This window comes from Clupea harengus, chromosome 12, assembly GCF_900700415.2.
Source record: "Clupea harengus chromosome 12, Ch_v2.0.2, whole genome shotgun sequence".
Taxonomy (NCBI): domain Eukaryota; kingdom Metazoa; phylum Chordata; class Actinopteri; order Clupeiformes; family Clupeidae; genus Clupea; species Clupea harengus.
Window position 1 is genome coordinate 27095325 of NC_045163.1, and position 12255 is coordinate 27107579.

General features: G+C 43.9%; 1 protein-coding gene across 2 annotated transcripts; it reads left to right on the forward strand.

The window, feature by feature from the left end:
* The first annotated feature begins 1332 nt into the window (after positions 1-1332).
* zgc:114200 (Aph-1 domain-containing protein) lies at positions 1333-7364 on the forward strand. Of its 2 annotated transcripts, none has more exons than XM_031578195.2 (4): positions 1333-1482; positions 1662-1789; positions 3321-3444; positions 6508-7364. In XM_031578195.2, exons 1-4 carry the CDS (start codon positions 1383-1385, stop codon positions 6534-6536), a joined length of 381 nt encoding a protein of 126 aa, XP_031434055.1. In that variant the 5' UTR covers positions 1333-1382; the 3' UTR covers positions 6537-7364. The 2 variants fall into 2 exon arrangements, with proteins under 2 accessions (XP_031434055.1, XP_031434054.1); XM_031578194.2 differs by having other exon boundaries at positions 6562-7364.
* Positions 7365-12255: the final 4891 nt, after the last annotated feature.

Sequence of the window (12255 nt, forward strand, 5' to 3'; positions counted from 1 at the left end):
TTATCTTCAAGGCAAAGTAAGCACTATATATATTGCCATCTTTTGGCTTTTCTTCATCTTTTTATTAGCAGTTGGTAACCTATATTACAATATTATCAGCAGTTACAGTAACATATATTATAATATGATCAGCAGTAACAGTAACATACATTATAATATGATCAGCAGTAACAGTAACATACATTATAATATGATCAGCAGTTACAGTAACATATATTATAATATGATCAGCAGTAACAGTAACATATATTATAATATGATCAGCAGCCTTCTGGTGAGAGTGATTATTTGAACCCCTCTGACTTGAGGGCCCTTTTTGCAGGGAATTTTTATCGAATTTTTCTAATGTTATATTTTAGTTCTTAAACTATGGCATCAAATTTCAATGAAGTACGTGCCGTAGCTGTGCCGTAACTGTGCCCGACAGCAACGCTTGGGTTCTAATTCTGCAGGACCGCACAAGCCCCTGTGCTTCCACCTTCGCCTTCCCTCGCCACAGCAACCGTAGTAAACGCACGTAAATCGAACGCCCTGCGAAGTAGCGCCTGCGTCTCCCTGACCTGCCGTCATTAGTGGCAGCCAGGCAACAACACCGTGCCCTGAGCCTCGCCCTTGTTTGTCGTTGCTGAGAAATGAAACCTTACAAACTTAAAGACATCTCGGTGCAGCCTGCGCACCAAGTAGCCTGATTTATAGCCCACAGTTAATCTTAACAACAACCAAGCTAGTCTGGTGAAAAATAGCCTTATCAATGAAAATGCATATATAGAAAATAAATAGCAAATGTAGATAACACGGCTAATACACTGTGGGATCATATTTGGATGTCAAACATTAGTCTGACTATCACCCCTTTCCTGTGGAGCGATGATAGAGCTGTAGCCATGTTTCAAGGACATGTTCAGTGTGATCAGTATTAAAGGCGTGTTAAGCTATAGTCAAGGACATGTTCAATATGATCAGTATTAAAGGCGTGTTAAGCTATAGTCAAGGACATGTTCAGTGTGATCAGTATTAAAGGCTATAGCTCATAGGCCTACTTAAAACGATACATAGATGGATGATGTGCTACTGTAGGTAACTTAATTTTTCCATAAATAACTATAGATTGCCCTTCTTTTGTTTTTAGCTTGAGCCCCTGCGCCCCCCCCCCCCCCCCCCCCCACACACACACATACACACACATACACACACGTCAGTGCACAGCCCTGTTCTAGTGAGCCAGTTATAATGTGGGATCTTAACAACACAGTCTACAAATGACTGATAGATCATTACCATAGAAAGTTGCACACAATTTACACGTTTACAGCCTGGTGTTGTTTTGGCTGTTATGGTAACAAACTGTTGTTGCTCCAGTGGCCGGCCTGGGCTTTGGCATAATGAGCGGCGCCTTCTCCATGATCAACATCCTGTCGGACTCCCTGGGGCCCGGCACCGTGGGCATCTTCGGAGACTCCCAGTACTACTTCATCACGTCAGGTGGGTGCACGAGTTGTGGACTGGATAGAAACCGTCTGGCCATCTAACCCAGCATTAGGTACCGGTGCAGGATAAAGGCTGTGTAGAGGAGAAGATTCAGTCTATTTTTCTGTTGTCATCGTGTGACGTTGGCATGGTGATTTGAGATCTTTGTTGTGTTGACCTTTAACCCTTAACAGCTCTCATGACCCTGGCCTTAACCCTTCTCCACACGTTTTGGGGTGTGGTGTTCTTCGAAGGATGTGAGAAAAGGCGGTGGTGGGTGATCGGCGTTGTGGTGGTGCTACACCTAATAGTGTCCTGTCTGGTTAGTACACACACACGCACACACACGCACACGCACGCACACACACACACACACACACACACACACACACACACATACACACAGGCTTCCCAGTAGGGCTGAACGATTAATTGCATTTGCGATTTAATCGCGATATGATAGAACGCGATTTTCTAACTGCAACGTTCGCGATTAAAAAACGTGGTCACAATATGGTACATTTTGCACACAGTGTTTACAAAGTGCATGCCTAGTGTTTATACTTAAAATTACTTTTTTTAAATGACTTAAATGCACAGTGGCAAAGCAACCAATTTGTTGTTCTTGTTTCTGTAATGAGCAGTTAAATAAAAATGTAAAATGTGGGAAAGAATATTTTACACTAAATGTATCTAATATTGAGTTGGTCATATTTAAAACATTCATTACGTTTTGTAAAAAAAAAAATCGCATATCGAATCGCAATCGCAATATTTTGGTAAAAAATCACAATTAGATTATTTTCACAAATCGTTCAGCCCTACTTCCCAGTACCCAAGCATTCCGTGTTGGTGTGTAGTAGTATTGAAATTCACATTTATAACAATGTTATAACCCTCGCACAATGCTTTCCTAATCCTGTTAACATATAGATCAGATGTGCATCTTACTGCCACAGAGCACAGAATAGTTCTATGCCCATGTAGGCGGATCAGTGGTCAGTGAAGGAAGCGGTGGCACTGCCCTCTGCTCAGCTGAGAGGCACTGACTGCAGGAGAGGGCTGTGTCCACTAGAGGGAGTGCTGGGGCCGTGTTCCTCTGGAGCAGCTCAAGTTAGCAGCCATGCCTACAAATCTGATGTGACCAGCTTCAGTGCGCCACAATACTGATGCACACTAGATATTAACTCAATTTCTGAGTAAGGGCCGGTGATGGTTTTCTAATTACAATCAGTGAAATTCAATGTAAAGGATGGTGTGAGCGTCTACTAACCGTCCATAAGAGTTAGTCAGACTATAGGTGAGGTTAGCTGTGTGTTCCTATAGTCTGGTCAAAGGTTGGTGTAGGTAGACTTGGGTACTGTTTAGCTTGTGGTTATGCCACAGCCTGGAACAGCTATAAAAAAAAAAAAACAGAATTTCAGACAAACCTGTCATATTTTAACACGACCACTGCATTTACAAAGAAAGGCAACACACCCGGTGACATAGGGGATCTATTTGTTTGAACGTGTGAACAGGTATGCCTTTCTGTACAGCGCCAAGCGTGTAGCGTTTAGAAATCCATTTTAAAAGGGCTGCCATAGCGTTTTCCCAGAGTCGCATCACTTCCTCCGCATCACTTCCTCTGCTGGAACATCTTGTAATGTAGTTGACCAGGGGCTTGATTGCATGACGGGCCCTATAGTAGTTAAGGAGACTATTTTAATAATACATCAATTATTATACATTTTATTACACATAAACTGCTATTTAAATACTGCAGAATGCAGTTCTGTACCTGTTTGTAAATGTTAAATGAATAGTATATGTGTGAAGTATATGTGTGAGGGCTTTTGTTTCGTCTTTGGCAGTCTCTGATGAATCCACTCTACTCTGGCAGCCTGCCGCCCGTCTACGCCATCATGGTGCTGATGGCCGCCTGGGCGTTCTTCTCGGCCGGGGGTTCCCTGTCAAGCGTCAAGCAGCTCTGCTCACGTAAGACACTCCCTCAGTTTGTCTGCCATTTTGTTCTATCAGTTTGTATACATAGTTGTGGAGCAGATACACGAAATTTGGTGAATGTACAATGATAGAATCCTGCCGCTTTCATAACACTCAGGTTAGATAAAAACAACAACAACAACAGCAACAACAGACAAACTATTGGATTATTCATTACCACTAACAGCATTAAAGGTACAGTCCAGGATTCTGGCGAAAGGTTGTGGATATTTGAGTTCATCAGCCAATCAAGCACTTTCAGTGATTTTGAAGCAATGTGTTGACTGGCTGGAATTGTGTATGGCTCACTCCAAGCCACTTTGGTTCCCATTTGAAGAACCAGGACTGTGTACGAACACAGAGCGAACAGCTAGATGACTGTGTACGAACACAGAGTGAACAGCTAGATGACTGTGTACAAACACAGAGTGAACAGCTAGATGACTGTGTACGAACACAGAGTGAACAGCTAGATGACTGTGTACAAACACAGAGTGAACAGCTAGATGACTGTGTACAAACACAGAGTGAACAGCTAGATGACTGTGTACGAACACAGAGTGAACAGCTAGATGACTGTGTACAAACACAGAGTGAACAGCTAGAGGACTGGAGCAATTCACCGAATTGGACAGAAATTGTATCAGAATCACGGATTGCACCATTTAAAGGCTTTATTTTCTAATGCTCATTCCCTCTTTCTGATGTCTTAAGTTAAAACTGCTTAGGTCAGCATATGTTGTCAAGTAGGTCTGTTTACAAGAACACTCAACTGTTTTCTCTGCCGCGTCACACTGTTCCTCAAACTGTTCCTCAAACTGTTCCTCACACGAGCGCTGTTCATGGCAGCAGCGCTGTCTCTCAGCGCACACCTGAAACACAGATGTGCCAACGTGCCTCTAGCTCCCTTTCGAATCCGCAAGGAACACTAAATCACCCGAGAAGGTGCTCACGTCCAACATCAGAACATCTGAAACAAAGAAAATCACAGGGTGCGTGCACGGCAGCCTCTCCAAGAGTGGCTTAACCTCGTGCGAAGCTGATTTAGGGAATGATTGGAATGTTTTCAAGCCGCTTGTTTTTCAGGCTAGCTTAAAACAGCTAGCCCGTGCAGATAGGGATACGGCGCTGTCACCCGCGGGCCACATGAGCACATCAGAGGCTTTCTCAGTGGTCTGGTTGCCCCAGGCAAGGTCATTCAGGTGAGGTCATTCATGCTCAGCCAGGGGTACATTTAAGAAACGTGATCCTGTGTTAGGCTCAGGCACAATGAGAGTCTTGGAATGGAACAAGCCTTCAGAAGACTAGCTTTCAGTCAGTTAGCTACGTTGTACAGTACCAGTCAAAAGTTTGGACACACCTTCTCATTTTTTTGAGAAGATTTTTCTTTAAATTTATTATTTTCTACATGGTAGATACAACTTTTTTTGTTTAGTACATCATTCCATATGTGTTCTTTCGTAGTTTAAATGTCTTCAGTATAAATCTACAATGTAGAAAATAATAAAAGTAAAGTAAACACTTCTCAAAAAAATGTAAGGGGTGTCCAAACTTTGACTGGTACTGTATGTTAAATCTTTACATGACAATGCCTCAGACCTAGCCATTAAAATGAGTACATTTTACATGTATGCTTATGTGAACGCTCTTATGTAACTGAACAGACTCGTTTAATAGCTTTTAGTTTGTCCTCTTAAAATGAGCTTCAGGATGTTTAGATGAGCTTTTTCTGTCTTCCTTTCTGTCTGAGGTCATTCTTTATATGCTCATGTATGGACACCAGGAGTCTTTTGTTCTCTTCTTTTATGCTGTGTGGAATTGAAATAGACACTCTTTTTAGCTATGAAACGCTATGAAAAAAAGCTTATACCAGGGGTGGGAAGTCTGGTGCAGACGTCCTAGTACGTTTTTATATGGTCAGTAAGGCCATACGCAGAACTATAAAGGTTAATGCAGGATGAACAGTAAGACTTTTTTTCCCCTGTACATGGTTTCCTGAGAGGATATGAGAAAAATATATCAGGGGGGGTCAAGAGTATTTACAGTTCAGTACACAAAGTCCACTGTACGAATTCCATATAATAAAAATGATAAACAGACTGACAGCATATTGCCCAGTTGAAGATCTCGGTCACTGTAACAGTTTTCTCACCCACCAGACTTCCCATAACATTTTTTTTATAGTTGTCCTTTAATCTCCTTTGGGTGTTGATGAAAACTCCGACTGGTTTCTGCCGTCCACACGCAGCACATTCATAATAGCATGTGTTATGCAACTTGTCTGTTATGTCTTCATGTCTTCATTCCATGGATTTCTCCTTAGAACTGCTCAGACTCCGTGCCCCCTCTCTCTGACGTCCTCCAGCCCGTCGTTATTAAAATGCGTTTAGCAGTCTGCGCTAGGCCACAGGGCCGCACCAAAGGCGTCTGAAAATGATTAGCGTTGTGTTTGTGTATCCTTTGGTATGACCTCACAGCGCTGCCTCTCCTTGGTCAGTCGTTTTAATGTTTGACGTAGGGCCTTCACCAAGAGTCCGTCAAGCATTTAGGATCATGAGACTCCAACTCACAAGGTCACGACATAAATCCACCCCAGTGCTCACCAGCTGTGCTTTACATTTAGTCATTTAGCAGACGCTTTTGTCCAAAGCGACGTACAAGGGACAGAACGATCAAGCTTTACATTTACATCTACTCATTCTGCAGACACTTTTCTTCAAAGCGACTTTAAGTGCAGTGTTTCATCAGTGTGGATGCTCCCTGGGGTTCAAACCCCTGACCTTGGTTTTGTTCTTCTAGCAGTTCAGCTACAGGGGCTTTAGTACGTACCATCAAAACGGAATAAGAACCTCCATAAAAGGTGGCCCGTTCCCGGTCACACTTTGGTCGTGCGGCTGTCCTTCAGGTGGGCCCCCGCCGGCCTCTGCTGCCCCGAGGCTTTGTGGGTGATCCTGAGTCGCCCTGTGATGATGCTGAGTGTGTGTGTGTGTGTGTGTGTGTGATGCCTTTTCTTTTGGGGGAGTTTTACTCGACGTGTCTTGTTTCTTTTCTTTGCAGGTAGGATGTCTGATGTGAATTCCTCCTAACTGGTTTTTGTTTTGGCAACTCAAGGAGCCGCAGGACAGGACACTGTGTTGCTGAGTTCGATGCGTTAGCTGAACAGACAACCCGCCCATCGGAGGAGCCACGCATCAGTCATCCGGAACACGCGTGTGTATGTGTGTGTGTGTGTGTGTGTCTCTCTCGGTGGAGGATACCTTTTTAAAAAAACGTCATTTTTTACAGCCTTCCTCGGGCTCTGGGGGAGTCGGGACTTTAGAAAGTATCTCTCTTTAAATCGCACACACTGTATATAGCTTGACATGGTTTTCACACACACAAACACACACACACAGACAGACACACACACACACACACACACCCGTGCACTCCGTCACACACAGGCCTGTGTGGTTCAAAGAACTTTCTAGACTCACAGAAACTGAGGTGGTTTGTCTTTCCTCAATTTCTTTCTTTTTTTTCCTACTCCCCTCCTTTTTGGCTTCTGGACTGGACTGGACTAGGTGGGACTCTACTACTCAACTACTTTGTCGACTTTTTTCTTTTTCATTTGTGATTCAAATTTTCCTTTTTAATTATGCATCTGTAACACAACGCCTCCAGGAGGTGTCTGATTGATTGTCTTGGGGGGGAAAAAAATGGTGAGCCGTGTTTCTGGCAATGTTGAAGGAGATGGTGGAGGTCATGGGGTCGTCAGATACAAGCTCAGTCTGAGGATGACACTGACTGGATGTAAACTGACTTTTTTGAGTTCTGTCCATCTATCCAACTGACCAAAAAGAAAAGCCAAGCACTGTAAGTGGTTCCCTTGCTGTTGCACATCCTTTTGTCCATTAAAACTGCCTTTCTTTCAAGAATGCTACAGAGCTGAGTTGTGGGTCTTGTATTTTACTGAATCATTTCCTAGAAAGAGATGCACCAGGGTTCATTTTTTTTTTTTTTTTTTTTAAACATGTGTGAGCTGTAATCTAAGCTTCACAGATTGTTAAAATTTAAAACACTTTCAGTTATGTATAAGAAAATTGCTTCATGTTCTCAGCTTTGGATGTTTCGGGTAATTTCAATTTTAGAAATTCAAAATATTAAAAAAAAAATCCCTTCCCCTAATGACATTTTTACTTTTATGCCTTGGTCTTGTGTTATGGTTTGAGCTATCCATTGCTTTGGTAGTTTTTGCACTATGTAGGGTATTTACCACAAGCTATACAAATATTATACATCTGATGGCTCTATTTTTCAAACTGAACAGCCTATACAGGTAACATCAAAGGACATTTCATACTATTTTGTTTTTCAGGTCATCTCTTGTCAAAATATCACCCCAAGTATGAGACGTATGTCAAACCATTCTAGCAAATACTAGCAATATCTCTGGCAGAATACTGTTCTTTTCTGTGGACCTTCCCTTGTATAGTTCTGGTGCTTTCTCAGTGCATAGACAAACAATTCATGTCTCGCTCTCCATGAGAATGTTTTTTTTGATTTTGCTTCGGTAGGTTTAGTTGCTAGGCCTTTTTACCCAGTGCTTTTTATCACTATCTTGTTCTGCGCAACTAAAGCGATTCTGTCAAGTTAGGCCAGAAATATTTGAGGTCATTAGTACGTTTGCCCTTGTTTGTTTTTTCCACCAATCCACTTCTCTCGGGTACAAGTAGTGCATTCCTTTACCAGCGCGTTGGCATGGCGGGCTTCACCCGCCTCGGTTGGAACGGGTTCCTCTGCGTCACCGAGGCCCATTTGGGTTAATGCAACCAGGAGGAGAGTGCCTGTCGCCTCTGCGTCATTCAAGCGCAGGAGCTGGGAAGTGTGCCAAGGCCCGTGGGTTGGCACAGGTGAAGGCCAGGGTTATGGCACCTGTTCAACCCACTCAACCATGCACGCCACCTGTGCCAGGCCATGCCACAGCCTGAGAAATGAACTGTGCTCCTGTGTGTGTGTCTGTGTGTCATGACACAAGACCTGCATGGCCAGAGCTCTAGGTATCTCAGAGTTTACAAAGGCAGAGACTGATGCAGACATTCCACAGAGAATGGGCATGTGTGAGTGTAAGGTCTTCTGCTCTATAACTCTCAGAGTGTGTGTGTGAGTGAGTGTAAGGTCTTCTGCTCTATAACTCTCAGAGTGTGTGTGTGTGTGAGTGTTTGTGTGTGTGTGTGTTCGTGTGTGTGTGAGAGTGTAAGGTCTTCTGCTCTATAACTCTCAGAGTGTGTGTGTGAGTGAGTGTAAGGTCTTCTGCTCTATAACTCTCAGAGTGTGTGTGTGTGTGAGTGTTTGTGTGTGTGTGTGTGTGTGTGTGTGTGAGAGTGTAAGGTCTTCTGCTCTATGACTCTCAGAGTGTGTGTGTGTGTGTGTGTGTGTGTGAGTGAGTGTAAGGTCTTCTGCTCTATAACTCTCAGAGTGTGTGTGTGTGTGTGTGTGTGTGTGAGTGAGTGTAAGGTCTTCTGCTCTATAACTCTCAGAGTGTGTGTGTGTGTGTGTGTGTGTGTGTGTGAGTGAGTGAGTGTAAGGTCTCCTGCTCTATGACTCTCAGAGTGTGTGAGTGAGTAATTCTACTTAATGACTGTCAGAATATGTGTTCCTGTGTGTGTGCAACTGTGCTCGTCACACCAGTGTGTGTGTGTGTGTGTGTGTGTGTGCATACGTCACCTCAGTGTGTGTGTGTGTGTGTGTGCACACGTCACCTCAGTGTGTGTGTGTGTGTGCATACATCACCTCAGAGTGTGTGTGTGTGTGTGTGTGTGTGTGTGTGTGTATACGTCACCCCAGTGTGGGGGTGCCTTTTTCCAGACATTTCATTGGGGCAGTGTGTGCTTGAGGAGGTTCTGTGCCCAGTCGACTTGGCAACCAACATGTGAATGTGTCTGTGTGTGTAGTACTGTGTGTGTGTGTGTGTGTGTGTGTGTGTGTGTGTGTGTGTGTGTGTGTGTGTGTGTGTGTGTGTGTGTGTAGTACTGCATGTGAATGTGTGTGTGTGTAGTACTGCGTGTGTGTGTGTGTGTGTGTGTGTGTGTGTGTGTGTGTGTGTGTGTGTGTGTGTAGTGCTGCATGTGAATGTGTGTGTAGTACTGCGTGTGTGTGTGAATGTGTGTGTGTGTAGTACTGCAGACGTTTCTCCACTCATTACCAGCTGCAGACCTTAGCCTGCCTGCCCAGTGTGTTAGCCCTCGGATGGCTACTCTTGTCATCGACAGCGTTCTCACACCCCACCATCTCTCCTGTATATGATTTTTTTTTTTTACAAATCAGATTTGAAATCTTTAGAAATGGGCAAGCTTCTTATTGGAAAGTAGAAATGTAGAACTTTCACGTTTAGTAAGTCAAAAAAAAAGAGAATCTGTATGGAATGATTTCTGTTCTTTTGGTTTTCATTGTAACTTGTCAATCTGATTTCAGTCATTAGAATTGGTGCTGACTATTGTTTAACTCCTATTTACTCCAGTGAAGGGTGCAATATTGGATATGTAATGTTCAAATGCTGCTTTATAGAATTTGTAACCGGTGCCAAAAAGGCTCCCCTTCTCAAAAAAAAAAAAAAAAAAGAAAATCTTTAACCCATCAATAAAAAATGGCTTGTGAATGTGTTCTGTAATTTCTTGGATGGTGTGTCTTAAAATTAAACAGTGATTTATTTCAAAAGTCTATATTTTAAATAGTCTTCCAGTTTTTCGTCCTATTTTTAGGACCATCAAAAATACAAAATGAAGCCTGATCTAAAATGAGTTTCTTTGAGAACATTTAGAAGCAAGCTATGGAGAACAACCAATGGAGGTTCAGCATTTAGGAGCTACTGAGTTCAAATCGACAAGGTTTTTCGTACCAGTTACGCGTCTAAAACTCTGCCCTTCTGAATATTCTCATCGCATCAGTTGGTTTTTGCCCAGCTGAAGTGCAGCCTGATGTTAATCCCGCACAACTGACCAGAACGCTGAAGTGGATGGATGGATCGATGGATGGATGGATGGATGGATACTTTATTAATCCCGAGGCAAATTTAGTGCAGCCTGATGTTAATCCCACAGAACTGACCAGAACGCTGAAGTGCAGCCTGATGTTAATCTGACCAGAATACTGAAGTGCAGCCTGATGTTAATCTGACCAGAACTGACCAGAACGCTGAAGAGCAGCCTGATGTTAATCCTACAGAACTGACTAGAACGCTGAAGAGCAGCCTGATGTTAATCCCACAGAACTGACCAGAACGCTGAAGTGCAGCCTGATGTTAATCTGACCAGAATACTGAAGTGCAGCCTGATGTTAATCTGACCAGAACTGACCAGAACGCTGAAGTGCAGCCTGATGTTAATCTTACGCAACTGCACTAACGTTTGGAACTCGAAGGCATTCCCTTCCCGTGTCCGCTGTGAGCAGACTACTCTGTGTTATCACAGAATTGAATGTACAGCCTATGCGTCTGATTTATGGCAGAAACCCATGTACTAATCCAGAAGATATACTGTGTGGATTCTATACATACCATACCATGTGTCCAGAAGATATACTGTGTGGGTGCTGTACATACCATACCATGTTGTCCAGATGAGGCCGGCGTAAGCCTGACTTGAGCTGTCTGTTCAGTGTAATGAATCTGCTTGGAGGAATGTGTGGGAGCACAGGCTGCAGCGGAGATGTCTCGTGCTCCCCTCACACGTACACACCAGATCATCTCCCTCATCCCCTCATGTACACACCAGATCATCTCCCTCGTTAGGGTATCCTCAGGATCCTGAAGATTCACAGTCAACAGGAGGTCGACAGAAAACTTAAAGGTAAAATGTGTCGCATGAGATATTAAAAACATATTCAACTGCTATCATCCATAGTAGTGCTGATTGTTCCTCCATATTACTTACTGTCTTTCCAGAAGGCTAGTTGTTTCAGGGAAGGTATCTTCAAATCCGCCACTGGGCTAATTATGGTTCTATGAAAGGATTTGTTCCAAAGAAGTTTAGTCTTTTTGGGAAATCCTTTGAAGGCCTGTGAGGGACCTTGACATGTGGAATCGTCCCAATACATCTCCATACACTAATGATGTAAGCATCTGTGAAAACATTTGCATTTCACACATAAAACCTTTAATGCAGGCATGTAACACACCCATCCCCAGCTGGTAACATGTGAAGATACACATGTATTTCATTTATTTAACCTCTACTTCAGCAACACAGCCCCTTGATCATTTACGTTTCTTTTTCAAGTGAGGCCAGGATGTCACCCTATTTCACATATGTTGTTCATGTCATAACATACTTTGTAAATGTTTGCTAGACTGACGGTGATGTTCTTCTGCTCAGGCTTTGAGGACGCCCTGTGCTCAGGCTTTGAGGACGCCCTGTGTCTTAAGCTGGCCCTGTGCTCAGGCTGTGAGGACGCCCTGTGTCTTATGCTGTGAGGACGCCCTGTGTCTTATGCTGCCCTGTGCTCAGGCTGTGAGGACGCCCTGTGTCTTATGCTGCCCTGTGCTCAGGCTTTGAGGACGCCCTGTGCTCAGGCTGTGAGGACGCCCTGTGTCTTATGCTGCCCTGTGCTCAGGCTGTGAGGACGCCCTGTGTCTTATTCTGCCCTGTGCTCAGGCTGTGAGGACGCCCTGTGCTCAGGCTGTGAGGACGCCCTGTGTCTTCTGCTGCCCTGTGCTCAGGCTGTGAGGACGCCCTGTGTCTTATGCTGCCCTGTGCTCAGGCTGTGAGGACGCCCTGTGTCTTATTCTGCCCTGTGCTCAGGCTATGAGGACGCCCTGTGTCTTATGCT